Raw genomic sequence first — 27,258 nt, 5'->3', positions numbered from 1 at the left:
TAAAACTTCCCTTGTCTCTGCAGACATTAAAGAAGAACTTCAGCCCCCAGATAGTAACTTTTTTGAGTGAAGGGTTTATGTCCAAATTGTGAAACTGTTTTGATATCTTAGATGACAGCTGCCTAATAAATACTGTGTACCCTTGTGCTTAGAAAATAACAATATGAAGTGTGTGCAGGAGTGAAGAAAAAATAATCCTGGCATTAGTGTTTAAAGCATGTAGGTGAATTGACATTTAGGTTTCCATCAAGCCCTGGAAATGGCTGTAGTTTCCATGTGAATTAATTGCTGTAGGTTACCATCTTTTCTTTCTCAAACTTCTTGAACTACTGCTAGTTGGAAAAGCAGTAACACCTGTCTGGAAGCTGAAAAACTGAAAACATCCTGTGTTCCATTTCAACACATCTGATTCCTCTTTTACTACTTCCACTTGCTTGGTGCATTTTAGGGTGTGTGCAGCAAATAGGTGGCAGAATGCTCAGCAAACACCTGGCTCAGAGGCAAACAGAGGTGACTAATGGGAAATAATCGTTCATCAGTCTTAGCCACTCACTTCCCATTGTATTCCCATCGTTATCCTGGCTGTTGAAATGGCCCCATGAAGCCTGCAAATGCTGCCAGCCAGTGACACACAGCAGTTTCTAAGGGAAGAAAGTGGTTTTAGGTGGTTTCAGCAAGTGGGATGGGGTGGAAGCTGAGCTTGGGCTGCCCATCAGGCAGAGCAGGAAGGGAGGCATCTTGGATTTTGTTGAGTTGAAAAATCTGTCTTCAGAACTCTTACTGTTGTGGGTTTGCTTCTAGATGGAGCTGCTCTAGGGTGGTTGTTCCTTACCAGCTCTGTACATCTTTACAATCACAGTAAATGGGTTTTTTTAATACATAATGAACAGTAGAAGAGTAAAACACTTACTGCTACAATAAAGTCAAACCAGCCATAACCTTGTTCTCAAATGTTTTTAAAGCTGATAGTAAAAAATAAAAGGAAGATAGGTCTGGTTTTCAGACCAGAAATTGAAAACAAAGAGTGCTACCTGCTGGCCAGAGGAGTTCTGTGCTTCACACCCTGCTGCTGCTTTTGACTCATAGGATAATTGAGGTTACAGGTTAGCTGGGAAATGCTGGGGCTGCTTTCTTCCTGAGTCACGATTTGGGTGTTCCCTCCACTGGGGCTGGAGCATCCTGCCTCCATCCCAGGGCATTCCCTGGGGTTGTGATGGAGCCTGGTGTGTTCCTGGGAAACCTCTTGGAGATAATCCTTCAGTATAAATTCAGGGAGTAACTTCTTGTAAATGCCTCTGCTGTTTTATGGAGAGAAAACACTGTGGAATATCAGTGATCTGGAGTAATGAGGTAGCTGAGTCCCTGTTGTATTTATTTTTAAACTGCTCATCTACTGTGAAGGTATCTCGTGCCCGATTCATTTTTATGGATTACGTGGGGGGAAAGTTTGATTTATTGTCAATAAAGTGTCAGTTTAATTCTAGCCTGCATTTTGCTAGCTTGGGGAAAATGAATTCCAATTCCTCAGCTCCTGTAGATTGCTTTCTCTGGTTCAGTCAAAATTCCTGCCACAGCATTCCCAAGTAGGCAAGCTGTGCTTAAGGAATGACACGAGCTTGCTGAGCTTGGAATGGTTTGTCAGACAAAGCCAAAGAATGGCATTAAACTTGAAAGCTGCTTTAAAAAAATAATTTCTTTCTGTGCTATCTGGAAAGTTCAAGTGCCAGGAGAGGCGTGGGTGGTGATTTCTGCTCCCTGCAGTCCTGCATTATTTTTTTTCTCCCACGTTTTCTCATACCTGAGAGGCAAGTGGATGAGAAGGGATGGCTGTTTCCTACCTGGTGCTTCCTTGCAACCCCAGTCCCAAATAAGCTGAAACTACCCTGTCTCTGGTGGGAATTGCATGGATTCCCTCCATTTTCCCAAGTTTATCAGGGTCCATTCTGCACTGTTTCCTGAGGAAAGTGAGTATTTTGGAGCATCCTGGACTAAGAAGGAGCTGTGTCATGCTCAGCCAGTATCGGTTTTTCTATGGCCTTTGCAATAAGGACTGAAAGAGGTAAAAAATACATCTTGCATCTCATCCTAGCATGCTGTAATGAAGGCAGGCTCTTCCCAAACCAGTTCTGCTCTTCTATTCTGTATTAACCTTGCTGGTTATCCCAGACTCCTGCCATAGGAAAGATGCATTTCAAGTTTCACCAGACAATGAGCAGCAGCTCAAATATCAGAACTCTTGGAAGGTTTTTGGTTGGGCTGTTTTTTTGTTTGAATGCAGAAAACCCCAAACATGCTGCTGAAGCCCAGGCAGAAGCAGCAGCTGTGGCCCTGCAGGCTCTGGGCACAGGATGGTGACAGAGGAGAGGAGCCATGAAGGACAGAGCTGATTCCTGGTGGCTGCATCAGAGTGCACAGCTTGCTGCTCCTGTTAGAAATGGTTTGTTTTCCATGTCTGAAATGGTTTGTTTTTCTTGTCTGAACTGCATGAGAAGCTGAGCACAAGCTGGCCTCTGGGGTGGTACAATGGGTGAGTGATTATTTGTAATTTTGATTAAAGTTTATGAAATATGGATCTGATTTCCTGTAGAACCAGCAGCCAGGAGCTGAGACAAGCACTCATGTAATGAGGAGGAGAGAACTCCCTGGGCTGGTACAGATCCTTAAAGTTATACAGAGTGGTCACCTGGGATATTTATGATATAGAAGGAAGTCAGAGATTAGGGGATTCCAATGCTTCTGGGAATTCACTCTGTTCTTTTCCAGTATGTCTGCTCTGTCTGAAGAGCTCTTCAGAGCAAGGATGTGAGAGGTAATACCAATTGTCTCCTGAGCAAGGTGGGGCTGTTTTTCTGTAGAAGTACATAATACTTGGGCAAGAATCATCCATGCCTATCATGCCTGATGTAAGACCCTAGGAAAAGAGCCAAGGAGGAGCAAGAGATGCATTTATATGAATGTAAAAGTCACAGAAATGAGGGCTTCCATGCAGGTGCCAGGTGTGTTAGGAAAGCATATCTCACAGGGAGACTCACTGGCTTGTTGGGGAGGAGGAGATAGATGAGACCCAAGTCCCCTGATCCTTCCTTCCTGGAACAAAAGAGTCCTGGACTTGAACCCAAACCCCAGGCTGTTGTCCCCTGAGAAATCTCAGGCAGCTCATTGTTTGCTTGCAGATTACATTTTAGATTCAGGGGGGAAATACTCTGAATACAACAATCAGAAGCTGGATTAAAGCTCTGGAGGGGAAAGCTTGCTCCAGCATTTTCTCCTCCTATAATGTGGCATATCACAAGCACAGTTAGCAGGCTCTTCAGCCTTCATAATTAGCCCTTTTATTCATCTGCTGGCAAAAAAAGAGTCCATGTTATATATTAAGCAGTGGGGGGTGAAAAGCAGATCGTGAGTGAATGTTACCCAAATAATGTGAAAAATCTGACAAGTATATCAAGACTGGAAGGAATTTAAAAGGTTTTTCCATCAGTGAGAAGCTGATGGTATCCCAGAGGAAATCATGGTGGTTTCTAATTGATCTCAACTGTGTTCTTGGCACAATATAATTGTCCTTCTCCTGGAAGCTTGTTTTTTAAATGTTTTTTAGAACTGCAGTCTATAACCTACTGCCTATGGATTTATTTTTACAAGATAACATGAAGAGCTTAGTAATTGTCTGCATATTTATCAAGTGTGGTAATTAGCTGCCTTTGAGAAAATCCATGGAAAGTATGTTTTTGTTAATCAATAGGAATATAATAAGCATTTGATTTTAGATTCTGGCTGATGCTGAATAAGAGTAAGAACAAGTTATTCTGTGGTTTTTTTTCCTTTACATAATTCACTTTTTCTCCATGAAGACAGCCCAGAATGAGAAAAGTAAATGCAAGGAGTGCAGTTCTGCTGTTGAACACCCTCTTTTTCCCATTGTGGCAGCAGTGAGTGTTAAGTAATTTTTGATTTATGTTGAAAGTACCATCACATGAATAAAAGTGGCAGCCTATATACCTTGTATTGGTGAGTAAATAGTGTCAGTCTACTCTGAAATAACATTTCTAGTGGTGCTACATGCTTAGATACTCCATGGCAGTGCTGCTGTTTATTTGGGTGGCATCAGAATTTGTGGGAGTAATAAACAGTGGTAGTTAAACATTCCAGGGAAGCTGGTTTGGAATCACTGCAGGTCACTGGAATGCTGCTGGCAGTGAGTGGCTGCTGCAGAGCCCTTGGCTGCAGGGGCAGAAGGGATGTGGAGGGAAAGGAGCAGTGTTGAGCAGAACCTCAGGTAAATACAAATGTGTTCTGGGGCAGGTCATGGTGCAAACTCTGGATTTGTTCAACAGAAACAACAAGTGGAGCTCTGGGTGCTCACTGCAATCCAGATTAGCCATGGTGTGTGTCCCAGGAAAGTTTGAGGTATTTTCCTGAAATGACTCCTGGATTTCATTGCTGCATCTCTTGAGGAAATCCTTTCAGCCACTTCTGGGAGAATGCTTTTTCAGGCCTGCTGTTCAGTGAAAGGTGGAAAAGCTCTTTTTTCCTGGTTCAACATGCCTATTAGGCTCAGCAGCAATAGCCCAGCCAGGGGCTGTTTGTCTTGGGAGTGTGGCACCCAGAGACAATCCTGTGGTGGGTTTAACAGAATACTCTGCTTTGAAAAGCAGAGGTGTAATAACTGACATTCTTCCTTGTTCAGCTGTGATTGTCCTCATCCCTCCAGTGTTCCATTGGCTTGTCAGCCTACACAAATGCTGAATTCCTATTGCAGCATCTTGGGGGAAAAGCTTCTTTAAATTACATTTTTAATGTAATTTAAAGCAAGACCCCAGGCATCAGGCTGCAAACCCTCTTTGTTGGTGTCCTTTTGTGAGGTTTAAAGGCTTGTGGAAAAACAGGCAGCTAAGTCCTTAAAAAGGAAAATAAAACTGTACTGGGAAAAGGAAAATGTATAGAGTAAAAGTGTGTATATTGGACATAAATTTCTCTTTTCAGCTTTTGAATTGGCTTCTTAGGACCTATGTAAGGGGAATTTCACATAGGAATTTAAGTGTGCAGCTTCATTAATGCAGCAGAGGAGAGGGGATGTTGTGCATGGCTGGGAGGGTGACCATACAGAACACAGGTGGAAACCAATGTGCTTGTGTGTGCAATATAAATGTGGAATAATCTGGGTTGGAAAATATTTTAAAATATTTTAATATTTTATTATTTACATATTTATTTATTGCATTAATATTTATTATAATTATCTAGAAATATATTGTATTTTAAATATAAAATTACAGTTATCAGCTCATCTTTTCATACTGTTCTCTACACAATCATCCATTCACTTTGGCTCTCTATTGAAACCTGTTTGTTTCCCAGTGTCCAGTTGCTGGGGGTGCCATTAAGACATACTTTCACTTGCTATTTTTAACCCATGGCCTTTTTTTTGGCTTTCCATGAGTGCATGTATAATGTCAGGCTGTCAGAGATCTGTCTTTCAGCAGCCTTCCCTGGCATAGGAAGAGGAGGTGTTCCTGAGAAATGACTTTATTATGACACAGGGACATAAACTCAGCTTAAGTCACCATCCAGATGGATGGTCAGGGTGAGCTCTGACCACAGAAAGTGTCTGTAGTAAAATAATCACATTTATCAGACAAATCCATCTCTAAATGCACCAATACTTACTGCATTTATACCCACAGCTTGGAGGAGAACACAGTTCAGAAGATTAAAGACTGAAAATGTTATAAATATGCAATTTGCATATTCAAAAATATTGAGAAGGTGCTTTCTGGCTGGAATTTTCACAAGTGCAGAAAGCCCTGTGACAATTGCCTTGACCTTTGAAATTTGTGTCAGAGGAGTTCTGGCTGCTTTGGGTCACAAAGGGTATAGGGGGTCACCCTGGAGCAATGAATAATTCCATTTTCTGCACAAGACCATGGAACTTTCCAGTAGACAGGAAGGGTTTCATTATCCTCTTTCAAAAGCAGGTGACACAGCAGGCATGGAGAAGGCTTTATTTTGTTTTTTTCATCTTATTTTCTAATTTAAATTGAAATGAGAATGTGCTAATTACCATAAACAGTGGCAGAAAATGCACGGGACGTTGCTCTCAGGAAGATTTTATTTCTCAGAGCACCAAAAATCAGCCTGGTACTCTCCTGAGTTTTACTGGAAATGCTCAGCTTGAGTTCTGCTTAATCTTTGGATCCATCTTCCTGACTTTGGTTTGCAAAGCTCAGATAATTAATCTTCCTGAATTTTTTTTTTTATTGTCATCTTGCTTATATGTGCAGTTACTGATGTTAGATGCAGCCTGCTTGGCATTGAGGGTTAGATGAGAGTTTTGTACCTTAACTCAGCTAAGACTGTTATATTTTTTTTCCCTTCTTCAGCATAAATAAGTATTTTGTGAAGGTATCAGAGACTTTATTGGTATAAACAATCCCTCTCCCTGCCTTTCTCCCATCCTGCTAAAGAACTCCACTTCTTACCAGTGCATCTACAACTTATCTCCTTTAATCTATTTGTTTTATACTCAATTATGAACAAGCTTTGGATTTGTTTGGAGATATCCCAATTAACTATGGGAGCAAGTCTTTGTTTTCCCATTTGTGAGCCATTCAAAAGGTGTTATTAAAGCCACCAAGAGTCACAGGTGAAATGTTTGCCTGGCAATAATAATAGTAATAGTGCAGGGATCTACTTTGGAGAGGGTATTTCAGGCTCTTGAGAGGTGCTGCTTGCTGAGCTCTTGCTGGCCCTGCTACAGAAGGCAAATTCTTCTTTGACTCCATGAGATTGTTCAAAATACAAAGTACAAAATGTACAAAACTAAATGAAATTTTCCTCCTATCATGTTTTCTACACGTTACTCAGACTGTGCATTTTACTTTTCATTCCTCTCAATCAGAGAACACAAAAAATGTTTAATTATATACCATAGAAGCTTTCTTTTTATAAGTATTTCTTTTCTCTTGCAGACTTGGGCCTGGACCAATTCATAGTGAAACGCTATGATGGGAAGGTGAGCACATTAGCCTATTAAATGTATTTTATTTAATGTTTTTTTTGACCTAGAATCCTTCAGTTACTACCTGTGTAAGTTAAATGAAGTGTGTCAAGTGTTCTCTTCTGAGCATTTTGTTTTTCAGTAGCATTGCAGTGCTTTTTCTGTAATGACAAAGATTGTTTCTATAAAAGGACCTTATTTTAATGTTTACAGACAAAATATTACCACTTCCTATATTCTGGTGGGCTGGGAAATCATGGGTTGTAATCACATTTATTTGCTGTTTCTTTCTGACTGTGTGAGAGTTAAAGCATTTCAGGGGTAACTCACTGGACCTTTCCCTTCCAGTCCTATCTCCAGATTCCTAAAGGAAGGAGATGCTCTTGTGGTTTTTAGCTGTTTCTCACCCCTGTATTTTCCCCCATCAAACAGCCTTTCTCTGTTCCCCTTTTGAGCCCCAGGTTCTTCCTGCAGCACTGCACAACTGTTCTGGGTGTCTGTGCTGTCCTGAGAGGTGTTGGTAAAATCTGAAACAAATTCTGATCTAGTTTTGTGTCCCTGTAAAAGTGGAACCATGCAGCATCCCACTTGTTATGATGGATCTCACATAATTATCCATACTGTAAATCCTACTTGGGTGGTAAAGGCAGCTGTGCCCCAGGACTGGCAGCTCAGATGGACCCCTTGATGCAGATAACTGCAGGTTAGTTAATTTTCCATAATATCACCAGTGGCACACAATGGTCCTTCAGCTTTTAACAGCATTTTCACCTGCACCATCTGAAAATAAAACTTTCGAAGGGACATCAGCATCTCACCCTCTATTGCTGCAGGGTGCACCTGACACAGAGTGTCAGGCATTTCCAGAAAGCCTCAACATGGGGATAAAAAAGGAAATTAAAGCTTTATATAAACACAGTGTGGGCTGAACATGTGCAATTCCCTAGTTTGTGTTTAGCAGGACAGGTAACAACAAGATGATCAAATACCTGGAGTCCCTGTCATGAGCACTGGATGGGTGTGCTGGTTACCCAGGCAGCAGAGCAGGGCTTTGCTGGAAAACAGGCAGCAGGGAGGTGGATTTTGGCAGATAGTTTTGATACACAAAGCTCCAAAGCGTGTCATGAACACCTGTTTTCTTTTCCTGCCTGCCACAAACGTGATGTCTGCTTTTTGTGATTAAAAAAAAAAAAACCCAAGCAAAGGAAGGACGTATATTCTTTGCAAAATACCCAGTGTTTCTCCCTCTGGTTTCATGACAGTCTGTTTTGCATTCACTCACTTTCATCATTCTGTCTTGTCAAGATATCACCCTCATCCCTTAGGCTTTACATAAACAAGATTTGTTTGTAGGGAAGAAGTGCTGAATCCCACACTATTTTTGCTAATCGCTCTTCTGTTCCCGAGCACTCTGCAGCCAATTCCCTGCACACTGGATAAAAGATCCAAAGGCACATCCTTTGAACTCAACTTTCTGTTCCTTTGCCCCTCAACACCAAGGGCTCTGACCTGTAGTAGACTGAAATAGCTTTTTGTATAGCTTACAGATGTTGCTGCTGCACTTGGATGTCTCTGTGCTGTGGTTTGATTGCCTGAAAGTGAGGCAGCAGATTTAGGGGACTGCAATGGACTTTGCTTTATTATTATCTTCTCCTGGGACCTGCTTTTTCTACAGCCTAATAACACCCTGAAAGTACTCTGAAAATGAAGAAATGAGGTTCTTGTTTGCTTGGCTGTCTGCTAAAAGACACCTTGGGGCTGGCTACATCTGGTTATGGCTATTAGGGCAGTGGTAATGTCCAGGTGAGAGGATAATTTGAGGAGAGGATAAAATGAGCTGGCCTTGGCTCTCCCTTGGTAATGAAGGGAGCTGACAGCAGATTGGTCTGACAGCAACTTGTTCTCATTTTGTTGCTTGCTTTGGGCTCCAGTTTAAAAAAATAACACTGCTTTTCCTCTGCCAAGCTCAACTGAGGTGCTGCAGAGCTGACCTGGAACATTCTGAGTTTCACTGTGCATAGTGATGAAGCCCTTTTGCATCTTTTCCTCCCTGCCTGATTCCAGCCACACATTCCTCTTGGATTATCAAAGCAGCCTCTACCTGGAGGGGATTTGCCTTTGTGTGCTGAAGGAGGTGCTGAGCTCTGGCAGAAGGGTGAGAGGGTCATCCCTGTTCCCCTAAGCATCCTCATGGATGTCACACATGGGAATTGTGGTTCTCAAAAATAGTCACTGGAAAATTCTTCTCCTTTTTTAAGGAGAAAGGAGTTTGTGAGCAATCAGATATAAGCAAGCTGTGCTACTCAAAAGCACTGACAATCCACAGGCCAGATCCTGTCTGAAGAGTGGGAAAGAGGATTTTGGTTCCAAGCAAAGATGGCATGCAGGCAGTAATTCAGAAGGAGATTCAGTTAAAAGGTCTGTGCAGTTAGTTGCATTTTAATTGCATATTCCAGGACAGTGTTTGTAGCATCTGTGAATTTCAAGCATGTGTGTTTGAGATGTAGATACTACAGCATTAGTGAGGTGATGTATGAGCTGCTCCTTTGACAGAACCCCATTTTATTTAGGCAAAACTGCTATCAGAACAATGAATTGGCCATTGTGGGGTGATCAGGACTGATCTTGCCAGAGGATTTTGGGAGTGATGTGCCTCTGTATTGTGCTTTTGTTGGGTTTCTGAGCCAGCTTGCTGTGCAAGTGACTGAATGCCAGGGTGAGAAGATAATATCCACCTTTTTCCCCTCTTCCTGCCCCTCCTTCTTCCTACTGATAATTTATGGAGTACTGGAGAGGGAGGTGGATGTTACTGCCTTATTAATGGCAACAATGCTCCTGTAATTTGAGCCTAAATGCTTTTTCTTCACTCATGCAAGACCAAAAACCCTGGAGACACTCAGCCAGCACAAACCTTAGGTCAGATATGTGTGTACAGGGAGGAAACCTGTGGCTCCATTTTTGTCTAGGAGTGGTGGTTTCTTCCCTAGGGAAGCAAGCTCAACAAAGCAGGGGAAAAGAGGCATTGATTACTATTCATTCAGAGTGGAAGAAGGATTTTAATCAGCTTGCAGACATTTCATATGGAGCCTGAGCAAAAGGCTGATGTGAGAACACAGTCTCCATGTGCTGTGGTGAGCAGGTGCCCAGACCATGATTGTCTGTCTGCTGTGCTTCCACTGTCTCTTCCCTCTTGCATTTGGCAGTAGCAAAGCAAATGCATTTTTAACCTATCTGAAAGAGAAATAACTTATGTTTTTGTGATAAATATGCTCTCACTAAGTAGTAGAGATTTCTTAGCACTTCTAACCTGGCATAAGCTTCATTAATATTATGTAAGTTGTCGTGTAGATTTTGTTTGAAATTTTCTTTTTTCGTGCTCTGTTTATTGATGGGATTTTTTTTTTTTTTTGGCTTATGCATTAATGATTGACAAGCTTCATCTCTCAAAGAAACAATGCTGTAGGTGTTATTGATCTGATTTGTGAGCTGCATATCCACCCTGGTGAGCCAGCACAGGAGCTCCCAGTGTCCCTCAGTTGAACTTCCAGTGGAAAGGTGAAGGTGAGCTGAAGTGCTTTTAAGAAACACTTAGGCTCTGTGTTTCTTAAATAGGCTCTGGCCTATTTAGGAAATAAAAGCCCCACTCTAGATGGCTTATTAGTTTAATTAGGATACACTTGACTTGCTCTTTTTCCTCCTGTGGGGAGAATTCCTTGCTACTGCTTGATAATAGCAAGAGCCTTGGAGCTACCAGCAACAGTTTCCCCTCCTGCAGTAAGTAATTAGAGAGGCTTTCAGTGCCCTCTAATTAAATTTATGACTTAAGTATTTCCTGCCAGCTTTTATGTTTACTTCTCTAGATGTTTGGGGATGCCATAAAGTAATGCCAAGCAAGGTGAAGGACAAGGAAAATACTTCAAGTGGTGCCTCTAAGGGCTGGTAAAACATCTTTGGAATTCACTTCCAGTGGATAATGCAGGGTCATATCATGGACCAATCCAATGAGTATCTTCAGCTGCCCTGACCTGAAGGTGTGTGTACATTAAGGAACACTTGCTGGGGGTCAGCTCAGGAGGCAGATTTCTTTCCAGATGATTCAAAGAGCATCTCAGGGGCAAAGGAGTTTGAAAAAAGTACTCAGAAAATCCCTGGGGAGAAGACTGGAAGTAGGTGGACCATCCTTTCCTGGTGGATTGAAAGATCTTGTTCACAAGTTTGAAAAAGTGGGAAGGAGTTGATTTATCAACTGGAATTTCTGGGATCCCATCCTCTGAGGATGGGCTCTGCCTGGAGCATGATGCTCCAGGTGTGATAAGCTGTGTGAGAGTGTGATGAGCTACCACAGACCCAAACTTGCAGCAAGTGAGACAAGGCTAAAGTCCTGCAGTCATTCAGGAGGCAGACACTGGGTCAGGGAATCTCTGAGTTCCCTGGAGGTTTAAGTGCCTCTGAAACCTTAATTCCAAAGGATGCAACTCTAAATTCTGCCAGTATTACAGTTCAGTAAAGAGCAACATAAAGTGCAGGTGCACTTGAATGACACTTGGGATATTCTCCAGGTTAAATGCAATGAAAACAGGTGAGGAGTTCTCTAAATGCAGCTGTGTGAGGTCTTGCCAGCATCTGTTGTGAAATGAATGTGTCCCCAGCTGGTGAGGCTGGGTTATGGCTTGCTTGGAGACACCTTGAAGTGTTTAGCCATTCTGGTCCATAATCCATGGCAAATGTCTGTGTCCAACTTCAGATTTCCTGCTTTTAAAACCCTTCACCCTCTGATCTCAGCACAAGTAGTATTTGCATAATAACCAGGAGGCATCTTTTTACATGGATAATAACCTTACACTGATCTGTATGAACAGTCCTCTGCCATCCCTAAAAGTGTTGTAAGAAAGTGGTGAGACAAAATCCTTGCCTGTGGCTTTGTGGAATCAAGCAGAGATGCAGTTTATTGCAGATAACCAGCAAAGCTGAGCTGGGAAGGTTTTTATCTTCTTGGCTTTCTTTGCTGACACCCTGTCCACATTGGTTGGTTTCTTTGTTGACTTCCCCCTCCCAGCCAAATTGACCCTCCTGTTTGCTTGAGTTAGTTCTGTTGTTTCTCTGTTTGCTGGGACCTGTGTGGACACTGAACTGTGCAAATTATTTTCTTGGTTTGTTTTTAATAAAACTGGATTTCATCAAAGAAAATTCTTAATTCCTTCTAACACAGAGCACAAACATCCCTCTGGGCACCTGGGCTGCTTTAGGTACAGAGCAAGTGTCTTTCTTTCCTACCTCCTCCACCAAACTTCTGTGGTGTATTTTAGCTTTGACAAAACTCTACTTGCTGTTACCTTTTTGTATCCCTAATTCTGCTGCTTGTTTCCACAGGGCTCCTACTAAAATCTCCTGGTTGTTCTTTGTCCTCTTTTGTTCTGGTTTCCAGGTACCCAGAGGATATTTCTTCCAGTTGCTAATATCTCTGATACTTGTCTTTATTCTAATTCTGGTTTGTGGGTTTTTTTGGTGTAACCAAGCATTCCCTCATTTTCTTCCCTTTTCTAACCCTCTCCCTTCCCACCAGGATTTCTGGCAGGTACAAAGCAGACAGCATGTGCTTTGATTAGTTTGTGCTTCAGACCTCATAATATGCACTTCTCATGTGAAAGGGACAGTGTACACTCACCTCTTCTCCCTGTTCCTCTGATCAATACTCCTGAGTGCTCTCCTTGATCCTCAGCCTGAAGGATTTATTTCAGAACACTTGAGCTTGGCTTGTGGAGGGAACAGTCCTCAGGGTAACCATTAATACCTGGCTCTGTTAGCAGGAACTTTGCTTTGAGCAAAGCTCAGATGTGCATCTCCCTGCCCTCCTGGTTTCACAGTGTCCTCTGAGGCTTCTGTCTTATCTTGCAGCTGGATGAGACTGTGATAGAGCTGGGTCTGCTGGAAAATAGTGTTTTTCCCTTGAGGCCACAAAGTTAGTTTGATTCCCTGGCCAAATGCTTTGGGGAAATGTCATCTATTTGAAGGTGTGTAGGTTTGGGAAAGGTTTAATTTGCAAACTCGAGTTTTTCAAGTAATAGAATTATGTAGAGTGAACTGTATTAAAGAATATGTTAGGAAGAAGCTATTTAATTGTTGTAATTCTTAAAAAAAGAGCTAGAAACCAAAGGGGAATTAATTCAATATTAGTAAGTAAAGAGGAAAATATCTCTAAGCACTTTGAATTTGCCCTGTAGCTTTGTGACCTTAATGAAATCCACAGGGAAAGTTGGGGAAAAATAAACAACTTGGTAATAAGTCCTCAGTGGGTGCATGCAGTCTTTTAATCAAAAATGGATTCTGGGGTATTTCTGGCTTAAATATCTTTGATAGTTTTCCTCATGTTAGCTTAATGCTTAATGCTTGAGGGACACAAAGTGGAGCTCTGAGAGCTCTGTCCTTGGGTGACATGGTGTTAGTGGGGAGAAAGGGGATGGATGGAGAAGCAGGGAATGTTTCAGGAGATGCTTGAACTCACTTGGCTACAAAAGGAAGTGAAATCTGGATGGGAGAAGCAAGTTTAAAAAAAAAGGACAGTGAGAGGGAAAGAAAATGGGCACGATTTTGGATGGTGAGTACCCAATGTTCAGCCCCAACCTCATCAACTGAGCTAATGTTTAATAATAGAGAATTTATAGAGAATTATTATTCCCTCCTCGTGTCCATTGACACTGGGATTTCTTCCTGAGAGAAGGAGCAGAGTTCACGAACAATGAGTTCATCTAGGTAATGCAGGCTGAGATGAGGGAGAGCAGCATCCCAATTTCCATCAGAGACCTAAACAGCCATTTAAATTCAAAGGTGGCAAAGCTCAACTCATTTTAGAAGCTTGATGTGAGCCATCAAGGACCCTAATCAATCCTGCCCATTAAATTTCAATGCAAAATGCCCCAGTGCTTGTGCAGATTGTGATTTCATTACCCTGCAGAGGGCTGAGGGGAGCACAAGTGTAGACTGTCCCTTTTCCAAGGCATTTCCTATTTGCTTTTCCTGCAGGGGTTTCTCCCTTGCATGAGTGGCTCTGCTGCCTGCCCAGGGTTGGGAAAGTCTGTGTCATTCATTTTCTGGGTTGTACAGAATGCTGGCCTTGCATTTCAGGTGCCCTTTGTTTGAAAGGTGGTTGGAATATTTACAGCCTTGCTGGAAGGGAGGGAATGCAGATTTCTCTTTCCAGTCACAGGAGTCCACCTGCAGTAATAATTGCTCCTCAGATTTTCCATCTCTGGATGTGCTCAAATTTAAAGTGAGACAATGTACAGGACATCCTCACCCATGTCCAGCTCTGTATTTTTGTGCCCCTCTGTAGATACTCAGATAAAATAACCCCCCAAAATCAAAAGTTTTTGGTTAAAATATACTCATGAAAGGTATTATCTGCCAATTATCTTCCAAGAGTAAATTTTAAGCATTTTCTCAGGTCAGCACTCAGCCACCAAAACTTGCCATAAAAAATCTGTTCGTGTTTGCCTGTGTTGGTGTGCAGACTTCATAATAAATTATCATTCCAGATAATATGAGCTTTCCCATGGCTAAAAGAGGCTTATCAGTTTCAAAAGGTTCTTGTGCTGTTTCCATCACAGCCTCAAACCCTTTTTTCTTATTTCATTATATAGAAAAAGTGATATTAAAAAGCCAGGCAGTGCATTAAAAATTACTTATTTTGCATCATTATAGGACTGGCTTTAAAAACTCTTAAATCCCTCATTTTTCCCCCCAAGTGCCTTTTTGTCTGTGTGTTGTGGTGCAGGGGGACCATCTTTTTTTTCCCTAAAGGACTTTTCAATGTTTGGGCTGAAAGGCTCAGTTTTAAAATCTGATCTTGAAAGCCTTTTTATTTCTTTATCCAGTTAAATAAAAGTGAAGTGCCTGAAATCTCTAGATACATTGCTATGCCTCTTTAAAGTTTAAATCTTAATTTTTTAAAACAGAGAAAAATTTAAAATCCTCTGTTTTTTCAGTTCAGTGTTTTGATGCAGACAGAGTTGAAAATATTAATATTTTTAATTACCACAGCAAGCTGGTTTGCACTGGAATTTATTAAAGATTTTTCCTTGTCTGTTACCAAGTCTTAGTATATATTTCCCTGGATTTTCAACAGCTCTGCTTGGGAAAAGCTGCAATAATCCACACCTGTCCTGCTGGAAAATAGGACTTCTTTTCCCACATGCCTACAGTTAACCATGAAAAAAAATACTTGAATAGATGTCTTATTTCAATGTTTTCCATAACTGAAGGTGGTCAGTTGGGACTGAAAGAGAATTGCTTTGCACCCAGGTGACTTCACTCTGCACTCATGGGTTTGTATTTGCTCACAGAAATATTGGTCACCTGAAAGTGTTCATGTTCCAAAGGAACAAAGCAAGTACAATGATGTTTGTCAATAAAAGGTGGTTTATTCTTCATCTAATTGATAAAATTGCTTCCTGGTTCTGGAGAAATATCATTCTCTCTCATGGATATTTATTTTATTATTGTTTTGGAAGTTGTAAGCAGTCACAAAGGCTGATAAATTCCTGGAGCTGTGGTTCATGGAAGTGCAAATGTGGTGCTGAAATGTGAGTTAAAGGAGAAAACCTGCCCAAAGTGTCATTTCCTTCTCCAGATGGAAACCCAAATTGGCAGCTCTCAAGACTTCCCAAGACTGTGTTGTTCCCAAATTAAATGCTATAATTTCTGGAATGCCAGATGAAGTGGAGCTGCCAGGATTTAGGTGGTCAGGATTTTCTAGACCTGCATTAGGGATGGGAGCACCAGAACCATGTGTCCATCTGTACCATGGGCATCCCCCCACTTGCAAAAATACACCTTTATCTTCCAGATACGCATAATTCAATATTACCTTGTTTCACTCCTCACTCAGCCCTGGGAAAACAATTTTAAAATCCAAAATAAAGGTAATATTTGGTGGGGAACACAAAGATTCCGTGGGGTTTCTCCACCAATCCTTTGTTACTTGGCAGCTGTACCATGCCCTTAACTTAAGGGAGGCTCCAGCAGCAGATCAGTTTTGGGGTGGAGTATGTGAATTTTGTGATGTGTTTTTGGGTGCTTTGCAGCCAGCCTGTACATAAAAAATTCTAGGGATTGCCTGCATGCAGCACACAAATGGGTTTGGGGGAGCTTGGTCACTGCATTGATCTCTTAAACCACATCCTGGTGCTGATTGAGCTTGGAGCCTGAGTTGGGAAGGCAAACCAAGCTCTGTATCTTGAATTTGAGTTTTTTTGACCTGTTATCAGTGTCTAGAACTGTAAGAGAATCTGCCTGTGCACCTGTCACAAGTTTTGTTCCACTGAGACTGGACTGGTGGCTTCTCACTGAATTACACAGCCATGCTTGTGCCAAAAGCACTGAGATATTTGGATTTCTTTTTCTTTTTACATGTTAATATGGATGTCTGCTCATCTGTGTGCTTGTTAAATATGAATCTACTGCTTGATTAAAAAATACATCATAATTGTAAAATGTTCCCCATGGCTTGCTTACTTGTGAATGCTCAGGTTTAAATGGGTTTTTTATGCTGAATGATCTTAGCCAATTACTTTGGTTTTGGGAGTGGATTTAACATGGAAAAAGTATTAAGTGGAAAACATGAGCACTTTGAGAATTACCTTGTGTTCAGATACAAAAGGGTGTGGATAATTAATTTGTGGAGATGACTTGTCTCTAACAGAAGGTGGAGGTTTGGAAAGGGAGTTTTCCCTGGGTGTTCTGGTACCATGCATTACCTTTCTGGCTGGAGGGAAGGTGGGAAAGGATGGTTTGACGTGTTAGTGTCACCTTGAACTTTGAGGGATAGCAACAACCCACGTTGTGCTTTGTGAAGTAGGTGAATTGATTTCTTTTATATTATTTTTTCCTGGAGGTTATGTATCACTCCTTTCAATAATGTTTCATGGTGGGGAACAACTCCTGGGAAAAGGAGCCTTTCCCATAGTGGGTGAGCTTCCCACAGAGTTCATGGAAAGCAATCAAACACTTGTCAGTGAGACAGAGGAAAGTGATTGGAGAGTTGGGAAATTTTTAAAGCTTTTGTTCTACAGCTGGGAACCTGAAAATCTGATTGATCAGGGCAGTTGTTATTTTCTCTTAAAATCAGTGGGAGAAATTCCTTTTTCCACGACTGACAGGCAACTGAGCACTGTAGTTACAGCTTGTGTTCCCTGGGTTAGTGACAAGTAGATGCTGGTTTTAATATAAATAAACAACACTTTTTTACTATGTTTGCTCAGAGTGAGGTACAAATGGTTAAATGCTTCTCCCTCCCCTCTGTCTTTATTTCAGACACCAACTAATTTAATATCCTTTTTTTATTGTTAATCTATGGATGTGCTTTCCTCTGATGATGAATATTTTGAGCTGTTTGATGCTGACTATGAATTTTAAGTGCAGAAAAAAAACCCCATAAAAATTAATAAACCACCTTCTGGAACTTTTTCATGGGATTCTTCGAGCAAGATGCTAATGGGTAGTTTTTGATCAATGCTGCCCAAGAGAGGCAATCAGAGGGAGAGACAATAAATCACAGGAGCAGGTGAGATGCTGCTGGCAACACCTCCAGCAGCAGTCCCAGGGAGCTGCTTTCTCCCCAAATCCTGCCTCTGGTTCAAAGGAAAACCAGATATTTGTTCTTCACATCAGCATTGATGTAATCTTTGCTTTGGATCCATCTCTACAGGAATGGAAGCAAAGCCATTTTTAGTGGAAATGATATTTCAACCTGGTACCCCATAAGCATAAATGGCTGTTATCTTGCATCAAATGAAGGCCATTAGTATGTTGTCTGCTGGTAGTGACTCATCTCTTATTAAATTCCTGGTGCTCTTCAGGTGGTAAAGGCAGAGTTACTGGGAACAATTTTATGTGATCAATAGAGCTGAACTATTTTTCCCTGGAAACTGTGGTGTTTTTGGTGATCTGTGTGATTATTTTTGTTTCTTTTCTTGTGGTTTCCAAGCCAGATACAGGTTAAATTTTCATCTAAATTATTAGCTGAGCTCATCCCCACTCTGCAATCACAAATAATGGTGAGTTCTTGCTCCAAAAATAAAAAAGAAAAAACCAAAAACCCTGAGGTGGATGAGAGCCATCAGCTGCAGACAGTGGAGTAGCTATGAGCTAACACTTGCTGGGATATCTCCATAGGCTTCCAGTCACAGCAACCACCTGGTTGCTCCAAACTTTTCCTTGCTCTTGGCAAGCCTAACCATTCAACTTGATGTGATGTTTTGCCTGCTTGTTTTATTGTTGGTTAACCAGTTTTCTTTCCTTTATCTTGTATATGGTGGGATCTCCGCTAGACAGAGGTAACAGTGGGGGACAGTTGTGGAGCTGGACCCTCGTGTGGTGGTGTTTGTCAGTGGTTTTTCCTAAAACCATTCCTAAATCCAGCCTTGCTTTCACCGTGCCTGCGTGTGCTTGCATGGCCTGGTTTCCATGGGATAACCTCACCCACCCCTACTCTCCTTTGTATTAATTGGATTCTCCTCTGTGTGAGTGTGTGTGCCTCCTCCTACTGTGTCCTTAAAGTGGGTCACCAGCGTGGATTCCCTAACAGTTTTATGGATCATTTTCAGCCTTTGGGGGTTCTGTGGATCAAAGGGACTCGAATTTTTGGCTTAGTCAGATATTGTGAGATGATAAATGGAAAAGAACTGGAGCAAGAGGGAGATGGAGTTTGGTTTCAGGCCTGGTCCTCCCTGTGATCTCTCACCCACATGCAGTTTGGATAACTTTGATCAGACTTTTGACTTGTGTCAAATAGTCCTTTCTTGGCATTTTTCTACAACAGTCTAACTAAAAAGCTGTCAGTGAAATACAAATCCTGTATTAAAGTCTGAATTTTTTACCACTAATCTGAAAGATTTTAAGCAAAAAGGCCATAGTTTTATGTGTGTTTCGGCTGAACCAACAAACAAATCCAGTGCAATTCCTTGTCCCCCACTGGAGATGGGGAAGCACAGATCTTTGCAGAACTGTTCTGAACATACCCAAAGGCTGGAAAAGGTCCCCTGGATATGGATGGAGATAGTAGGGGTGTGTGTGTCCATGGAATGGCTTGTTGGTGCTGAGGATACAAGTCAAGCCTTCATTTCTCTGTCTCATCTGGTGCTTTGTGTCCTCTCTTTGGGGTGTGCAGAAGTTGTCCCAGGAGAGGGAGAAGTTTGCCGACGAGGACAGCATTTTCTACGCGCTCGGAGAGTGTGGCCTCATCTCTTTTTCTGACTACATCTTCCTCACCACAGTCCTTTCCAGTAAGTACTGTAGGGATTTCCCCTGCAATTCCTGTTTTTTTTTAACTTTTCAGGGTTCACAAGCAGTAGCTTGTTGACATACATTTCCCTAAAAGGCCTTCTTGGTTGCCTGCAACTCGAGCTGAGCAATTGCTGTTGCTTCATGTGGTTTAGCCTGAGCTTCCAGTGCTTCAAAGAGACAAGCAGATCCATGACTTCTGAAGATTTATTTCTCATTTTGAAATGTGACAAATTTTTTTTTAATGAGTCACTTGACCTGCTGTTCAGATCTGTAAATGGAGCCGTGTTCATGTGATATTCTTGGATTTGGATGGACACAGATCTCCAGCTTTTCACTGGTTTCACAGCCTCTCCAAACTCCCTTTTCCAGCTGTATTTTCACTTGGGTGAGCTGGGGTTTGTGAGTGATGTAATCCAATGAGGAGAGAAGTTAAGCTGTTTACATTTCAGCAAGTATCATCAGATACCTTCTGTCTTTTCACCCTGCTGCACTTGACTTGCATTTGTGATATTTCCATGATCTGCTAATCTGTTCCAGCAAAATCATCTGTACTCTGAGTGCCAGTGCTGAAACGTTTACATTGCTGGCAGGAACCAGTGAAACTGAAGCCTTTGGTAATGTCAACTGGCATTTCTAGACTTTCTTCACGTGGAAGTCAAGCTCAAAACCTCATTTGCAGAGCTGCTCTGACTGCTTGGGAGGTGCTGTGTCATAAACAGCAAAGTCAATGGCAGTTTCTCAGCCCCATTAGAAAACGTGGGGTAAGGGGAATAAACCACTGTCCAAATGAATTTGAGACATTGTATTTTCAGATTTAAAAAGAGAAAACTTGGCCATGTAATCTTTTAAGTATGTATTCAATGCTGATTTGTAGAATTTATAAAATTGGATGTTTCCCAGTTACCTGCAGAGCCCACTGCTGCCTGCCCAGTGCTGTTCAGTTTTACATCAGTTTTACACTGATGTTTTGTCACAGCAACAGGTGCTCTATTTCTCCCCCCATGTTCTTGCATGTTGTAACAGGAGACATGAGAGGCAGCTCTTCATTTACTGAGGATCTATTCCTGGGAAGCAGCAATGCTCAAGGTCTTGTTTGTTGTCAAATGGACATGGCAGGGGCAGACTTGTGTGTGACCTTCATGTTGTGAAAACAAACAGAGAGATAAAACTGGTTCAAGCCAGGGAATTTGTTTTATGACTTTAATCTGCTTTTTTTTATTTGACTGAGTCTCAGAACTGGCTCTTAGGACCTTTGCTGTTCCTTTCTTACATTCATCTGGGCTGTGCCAAAACGATTTCAGGTATTCACTTGTGTAATGAGGGCTTTTCATCTGAGCCCCCACAGATGACAATGAACTCTCCAACCTCTGGGATCACATTACTGAGTGTGGTTTGGAAAACACTCTTGCCCTTGTTTTTATGGTTGTGCTGGTGGTGAACAACACCCTAATCAAGTACACAGGGCACAAAATTAATTTAATGTGCTTCCATAGGCAGCAGTAAGAGAAATTGCTCTTGCTTTGCTTTATCTTGTTTGTTGTGAGAATAAAAGGAAAAGACCACCTTGCTTTGGAGGCTGTAAGGGAGAGACAGGTTTTTTTTTCCCCTCTTGTTCTTGGGTTTTTGTGCATGTCCACAGTTATGGGGGAGTTAGATTAAATGTAAAGAGTGGGCAAGGCAGGAAAATTAAAAAAAAAAAAAAGGCAAGGAAAAAAAGTCCAGGGCTTTCAGGCTCACTTGCAGACATTTGGGGAGTTTGCTGAATAATTACTGAAGATGGAGGAATGTCTCTGGAGCTCATGTTAAACAGTGATTCCCCAGAGGTAGAGTTTGGGTTTCATTTTTAAAGCATTTGCTTTTGTAAAATAAACTCCCAACCAAAACCTTACCCTGTGGCTAAATAGAAAACTCACTGTTGCACCCCACTGGTTTTCTCTCTGACTAGTGAACATTGCCTTACAGGAATCCAGTAGTTCCTGATTGGGTTCTTTTCCCTAGGAAATAAATAAAATAGAATGAGGAAAGTAAATCTTAAATGTGACACTTCAATATTGGTTTTCTCCCTGTGTTTAAATAACCCGAACAGTAAGGAAGTGTCTGGACAAGGTGGAGCTGTAGATAACATCACATGGATAAAACCAAACAAATATTGGGGAAGGAAGGTGGCATATTGAGCACTAAGCAGGATAATCCAAAGGGGGAGTGGGAGATTGGGTCAGGGGGTGGGAGGCAGGAGAGAGAGTGATAGGGGGAGATCATTCATGGTTTGGTTTGGACTCCAAACTGATCAATGAGAGCCTTGGGAAACAAGAAGCCCCCATGGCTCTGTGTCCTTGTGGTCAGCTGGGCATTGGGAGTGTGTCCTGGTTTGAAGGACAGGTATCTGCCAATAAAGGCAGAAGCTTCTCTTTCAAATGGAGCATATAAACCCCCTCCCTCCAAATTATTAGAATTTTGAAATTAAGGGGCTCTCAGGCAAAGATATGGGAATTTTGAATAACAGTTCTTTACTAGGAAAATTAAAATAGAAATGCAGTATTACAAAGAACAATCCCAAAACACTGCCAGAGTCAGAATCCAAGCTGACACCCTGTCAGTCAGTCAGGGTGTTGGCAGCAGTCCCATTCAATGGTGGCTGCATCCTCCTGCAGTGGCAGATGTGGTTCAGCTGGAGCAGTGCTCCTGTAGAAGGTGCAGTTTTCCTCTGAAGGTCCAGGGATGATGTGGAAAGGTCTGGCTTTCCTCTGGAATCCAGTGAAAAGATGGATAACTTGCTGTTCAAAATCTCAGTTTTTATCTGGGTGGGAAAGGCTTGGCTCCTCCCCTGGCTGGAGCATCTCCCAGTGGGATGATGTAATTTTATCAGTCATGCACTGGGACTCAATGTCCCAGCAGCAGATGATATCTCCTGGAGGGAGGATGGGTTGTGGAAAGATAAAGATGATTGCCCCAGCTGGTTTGAAGATGGCCCATTAGCAGAGAATATGTGCCAGGAGATCAGGGTCACTGCCCCACCCAGCTTCAACAGATGGTGACAGAATACACATTGCTGGCCACATCCTGTATTGCAACCCAAGACAGAGTGTGTACCCATACTCTTGTTTCTGTTCTCTTTGCAGCTTGACCTACAGCTCCCTCCGGCTGAATTCTGTGAAATGGGGAGTGAGAGTAGGAGGGAGGGCTGGTGGCTCCATTTCATGTTGCTCTCAGGCAGCTGTTTGCACATTGCTCAGAAAATGAGTCTGTCACTGTATCTTATTTACGAGCCATTTCTCGCCTCAGCACTGTCTGTTCGTGTTTCTGTGAGAATTTATTTTTAAAACAACTAATAAAATAGCATTTAGCTGCTTCTGAAAGTCAGCCTTCTGCTAAAGGCAATGAGAGCTGAGGGGCCTTGAGGAAACTCCACGGTTTCTGTTGCTTCAGCTGCTCCTCATGTTTTGGGGCAGAGGTAGAAAGATGAGCAAATTCTGATGGAATTTCCCCTGGATCCTTTGAATGTCATAGGAAAGCAAAGACATGGCTTCCCTCACCCAAGAGGTTTTTGCTTTGGGACTTGCAAAACAAAGGGAGGAAGGAGAAAAAGAGCTTTTCCATTGCCAGTGACTGCAGATTCCCAGCAAATGGGGTCCATTGTCAGGGCACAGTAATTCTGCCTTCATTACCAGGTACTGAAGAGAGCAGGGCATTAAAAGAATAAATTGGTGTTGTTTCCACAGTTGGGCTATTGCTGTGTCTGGATTTAATCCTCCTGGCAGGAGGGTTAAATAACACTGGCTGAAGCCACAGTAATTAGCTTTTTGCCAGGGCTCTCATAGCAGACCTGCAGATTCTTCTGCTATCAGAGCAGGTAACTCTCACTTAAGGTAGATTCATCTCCGTTGGTTTTTTTTCTGTGCTGTATTTAGGAAATAAATGCCAAGCCATCTAACTCTGGAAATTATGTTCTGGCCAGCTACTGAGCTCTGTGCATGACCCTGGGATGGAGGGACTTGTTCTCCCACACCGGGATCTCCAGGGTCTCTTTGCACCATGACTGTTCTGATTAAATTATTCCTGACTGACAGGAAAATCTTCAGCCCCATCCCTGCCATGAGTGAAATCTTCACCAGTGATGGTTAATCTTCACTAATTTCCACAAGAAAAGGTTGCTTTGAGCTTACAGGACTATTTTTGTTTGTTGTCCTGTTTATGTTAATTGTATCTTCAGTCTTTCAAGACCCTCCATGGGTCCATCTCAGCCTCAGTATTTGGAGCAGGAATATCTTCCTACCTTTCTGCCAGCCCAGTCACTGCTGTGTGGCATTTCCAAGATGTATCTGAGCAGCCTCTTCCAAGGAATATCCCAACTTCCAAACAAAAGCCTGGTTGCTTCCTGGCAGAGGGGGAACTCTCTGGCTTGGCATCCCACTTGTGCCATGCTCAAGGACAAAAGGACTGAAATGGGGATGATTTTTCACAATTGGCAGTTTGGGATGTTCCCAAGTGATTTGAAAACTCAGATAAGGACATGGGAGGTTCTGTCAGCTGCATCCTTCACCTGGTCTTCCTCTGTTCATCTCTTCATCCCTTGGTGTGGTGTGATGGGATGGGGGATTCAGGGACGGGACAGCCACAGTTTCTCTGGGCATCCTGTGCCAGGGTTTCACCACCCTCAGAGGGAAGAATTTCTCCCCAGTACTCCAAGATCATACACTTGCATTATTTCAGAGTTAGTTCTGATCTTTTTTTTTTTTGTTTGTTTGTTTGAGAAGAAATAACTCATTTTTCCTCTAGAACTGATGATATTGTGGCTCAGTGTCTCTGCTGTGGGCTCAGTTTTTTAGCTGCCTGTTACTTACATTTCTGGGTTGATTAACATTTTAAAAAAACCCCAACTTGGTATGATTTGGATTCATTTTCTAAAATGGTGGAATAATTTGAAAGGAAAATATCTGCAACATTAAGTTTAATGGTTTTATTTCCTATATTTACTGCAGCTGGGGCTCAGCCATCTGTATTCTATGGATAGCTGTCTGTGCTTCAGGACTGTATTAATTTGGGATTGATTCACTTTCAGGGTACTGTGGCCTTTGCACATCTATTTTTCTTAATTTTGGGATAAATGGAAAAGAGGCAACCATAGGATATTTAACTCCCAATGACTGATTTTTCCCAGCTGAGTTCTTGATCTTTCTTGCCGTGCTGGAGTTTCTTGGGGAGTTATTAAGCCTTGGGAGTCATGAGCTGCTTTGTGTATAAATTCCCACCAAAATGCAAGATATTCCAGTGTTTTCAAAGGAGTAGCCTTTGAAAACCAGATCAAAAAATCACCCTGTTTGGCAAAGAAATTCCCAGCTCCATGAGAAGGGAGAAATGGGTATTCTCCAAAAGTGTGCTAAGACTTTTGTTTTCCTCTGCTGGAGGTCAGAGGGAAAGATACTCTGAGAGGTGTGTCCAAGTGTGGAATGTTGAGTTTTTGGGGAAGAGAAGATCCCAAATGAGCACAAAACTAAGGAAATGTGGCCTTTCTCATCAGATAGCTTTTAATGTGTTTCAGAGTGCATTTTGCTTTTGCTGAGAGTACAGGGCCGTAAAGAGCAATTGAGTGCTGCAAATTGGTCCATTGAATAATTGAAAATAGTTTAAAATGGTATAATTGGCTTAAAGATGTCTAATCAACCCATCTCATCCCTCTGAGCTTCCCAGGGGCTTTACCCTGATGGATCCCAGTGGCTTCTTTCCATGGTCAGTGCTGCTGCTTGTTATTTGTTTGCTGGTGGAGGACACTCATCTCTCTAACATTCCTATATTTGGCTTCTGCTTTACTTGCACTCTTTCTGTCCCCAAATATTTGATTGGAACAAATGAATCAAGAAAAATGTTAATTGCCCTTTGCAGTAATCCTTCCTGGGTTAGTTGAAAAAGCAACTTGGCATGGAGAGCTGGTGGAATTACAGATCTAAAGAATGATTTCAACCAGATCTTTCCATTTATCTCCAGGCTAGGAATTCACTGCTGGTGCTGGGGCTTCAGTACCATGTTGACTTAATGGAAGGGTTTGGAAATAGGTGATTTCTAAAGTCCCTTTCAACCCAAACCATTCCATGCTTCTGTGTTAACTGTTCCTCCTGAACATCTAAAGACAGAAATAAAGCTAAAAAAGAAACTGCAGTTGCCCTGACCAGTTCCTGCCTGGTTGCCCAAGGGAAATCAGTCACAATGAAACAGTCTCAATTTTTAATAATGTCAAAAAGGAGGGCAAGGAGACAGCTCACACCATCAGAGAGAGCAGGGAATGCAGCAGAGCACTTGGGGAAAATCCAGGGGTGGTTTTCCCTTATCAAGACAGGCATCATGCCATATGAAAACCAGACATCCCTTTAAATGGCTCTGGAAACCACTGCAGGAGGAACCTTGGGTTTGTTTGGAGGCATCTTAATTAAGGGGGCAGAGAGGAAATTTAGAGATGCTGTAGGTGAGAATGGTAAAATTGGGGGGCAAAATAAAAGAGAGGGAAAGGCTACATTTAGCTGGGCAATCTGGTGTGTGCTGCTTTTATGGTCTGTAAATTTGAGGGATGTAAGAAAGAGGAAGGGAAATGGAAGCTACAGTCTGAGGTAATGGGCAAGGTGAGCACAGTGGGATTGGCCACTGTCAGGGCAGCTCTTCCCACATAAATCCTGCTCAGAAGCATCACAGCCAAGGGGAGAGGCAGGAATTATCTCACCCAGGCCTCATAAATCCAGTCCTGGACATCAGGGATGTACATCCTTAATGAACATTCCTTCCTGAGCAGGAGTGGGATGAGCTAATTGTCTTGGGTGCCCTCTGGTTCCTCTGGTTCAGGGTCACTTTGTTTGGGTTGAAGTGTCATTACAGGTAATTGGAGCTGGATGTGTAGATCAAAGGGAGAATCCAGCCATGCCATTTATTAGCTGAAGGAATGAAGTAATTGAATTTGCCAATTTAAAGCCACCCTTCCCTGTCTTTAGAAAATACTGAGCCTGCAGATTTTTCATGCTGAACTGCTCATTTAAATTTTGGAGGTGGTGTTCTCCTCTGGGGCTTGGATACACTGCTCATGTAAATGTGTGTTTAGAGATGGAAAAGGAGAGAAATTACCCTTGTGAGGGACAAGTGAGTGTTTTACTCTGTTCACCAGGTGTCTGCACAAATGGGGTATGGAATTATATATTTCCTTAAAAAAGAAAGGGAAAAAACCCCAACCTGTGTCAGTTTTCACAAAGAGTAACAGATTTCCTAATCTTTAAATAAGCATCATTATACACTCAATAGAGAAAATGGGGTAAGAAATATATGTTGATTGCTTTTTTCCTAGAACCTTGTAACTAGATAAGGATTTTGTCTGTTCCTCCTCTTCCTTATAGAGGAAACACCATTTCCATAGTGCCAGATTTTGGGGCTAATAAGAAGAAATTGCCTCCAGGCTTTCATGCAGTGCTTGCAATTAAAGTGAATAAAATTGCAAGGGGGTAGTTAGAAGCTTGTTGCTCTTTAAGAAAATGAGGAATTAATTACTGTACATGGTAGATGGATACAGATGAGGCTTTAATCACTTAAATTCGATGTACCATTGGAGAGATTATGAAGGTGGTGCTGGGGACTGGCTGTCCCCAGGTCAATTAACACTGAGTTAACAGGGGACAGGGAGTGAAGGCTGGAGGGAGGAGCTGTGCAGAGGCACAGCAGGGATGGGGGTGGAAAGGGGGTGACCCACCACGTGCTGCTGGTCACATGAGACACTTGCTCCTGCACGTGGTGTCTGGAATTCCAAGCCCGAGGAATTGGCAGGGGGAAATTGGAAGTGCAAGGATGATAACAGCAGGGCCAAGTGTGCTGTGTATATCAAGCAGGTAGTGACAGGCTGTCCCTGCCATCAGCCCCAGTGCTCTTATTCATCTATTTTGGGCACAAAGTGTTTGGGAAGAGTGAATCTTTTCCTGATCAAGTGCTAATTATTATAGCAAGTGGAAAACACA

The 27,258-nt window shown here is 42.2% G+C and overlaps 2 protein-coding genes across 7 annotated transcripts in view; both read left to right on the top strand.

Annotated features, from left to right (window-relative positions):
• Positions 1-27,258, top strand: part of SPOCK2 (SPARC (osteonectin), cwcv and kazal like domains proteoglycan 2) — a 163,308-nt gene that overhangs the window by 29,061 nt on the left and 106,989 nt on the right. The gene's annotated exons all lie outside the window — the stretch shown is intronic.
• The window catches only part of MICU1 (mitochondrial calcium uptake 1), an 83,910-nt gene that overhangs the window by 24,582 nt on the left and 32,070 nt on the right, over positions 1-27,258 (top strand). For 3 of the 6 annotated variants that reach the window (XM_079312136.1, XM_079312137.1, XM_079312139.1), the window contains 3 exons: positions 6,969-7,012; positions 17,983-18,048; positions 19,161-19,275. In XM_079312136.1, the coding sequence (XP_079168262.1) occupies positions 6,969-7,012; positions 17,983-18,048; positions 19,161-19,275 (225 nt within the window). Of the gene's footprint in view, positions 1-6,968; positions 7,013-12,367; positions 12,423-17,982; positions 18,049-19,160; positions 19,276-27,258 lie in introns of all 6 variants that reach the window. The other 3 variants (XM_079312138.1, XM_079312140.1, XM_079312141.1) reach the window with 2 other exon arrangements.

The sequence above is a fragment of the Erithacus rubecula genome (assembly GCF_903797595.1).
Source record: "Erithacus rubecula genome assembly, chromosome: 9".
NCBI classification, from domain to species: domain Eukaryota; kingdom Metazoa; phylum Chordata; class Aves; order Passeriformes; family Muscicapidae; genus Erithacus; species Erithacus rubecula.
The sequence above is the reverse complement of the archived record's forward strand: the minus strand, read 5'-3'. Positions and strand labels throughout refer to the sequence as shown.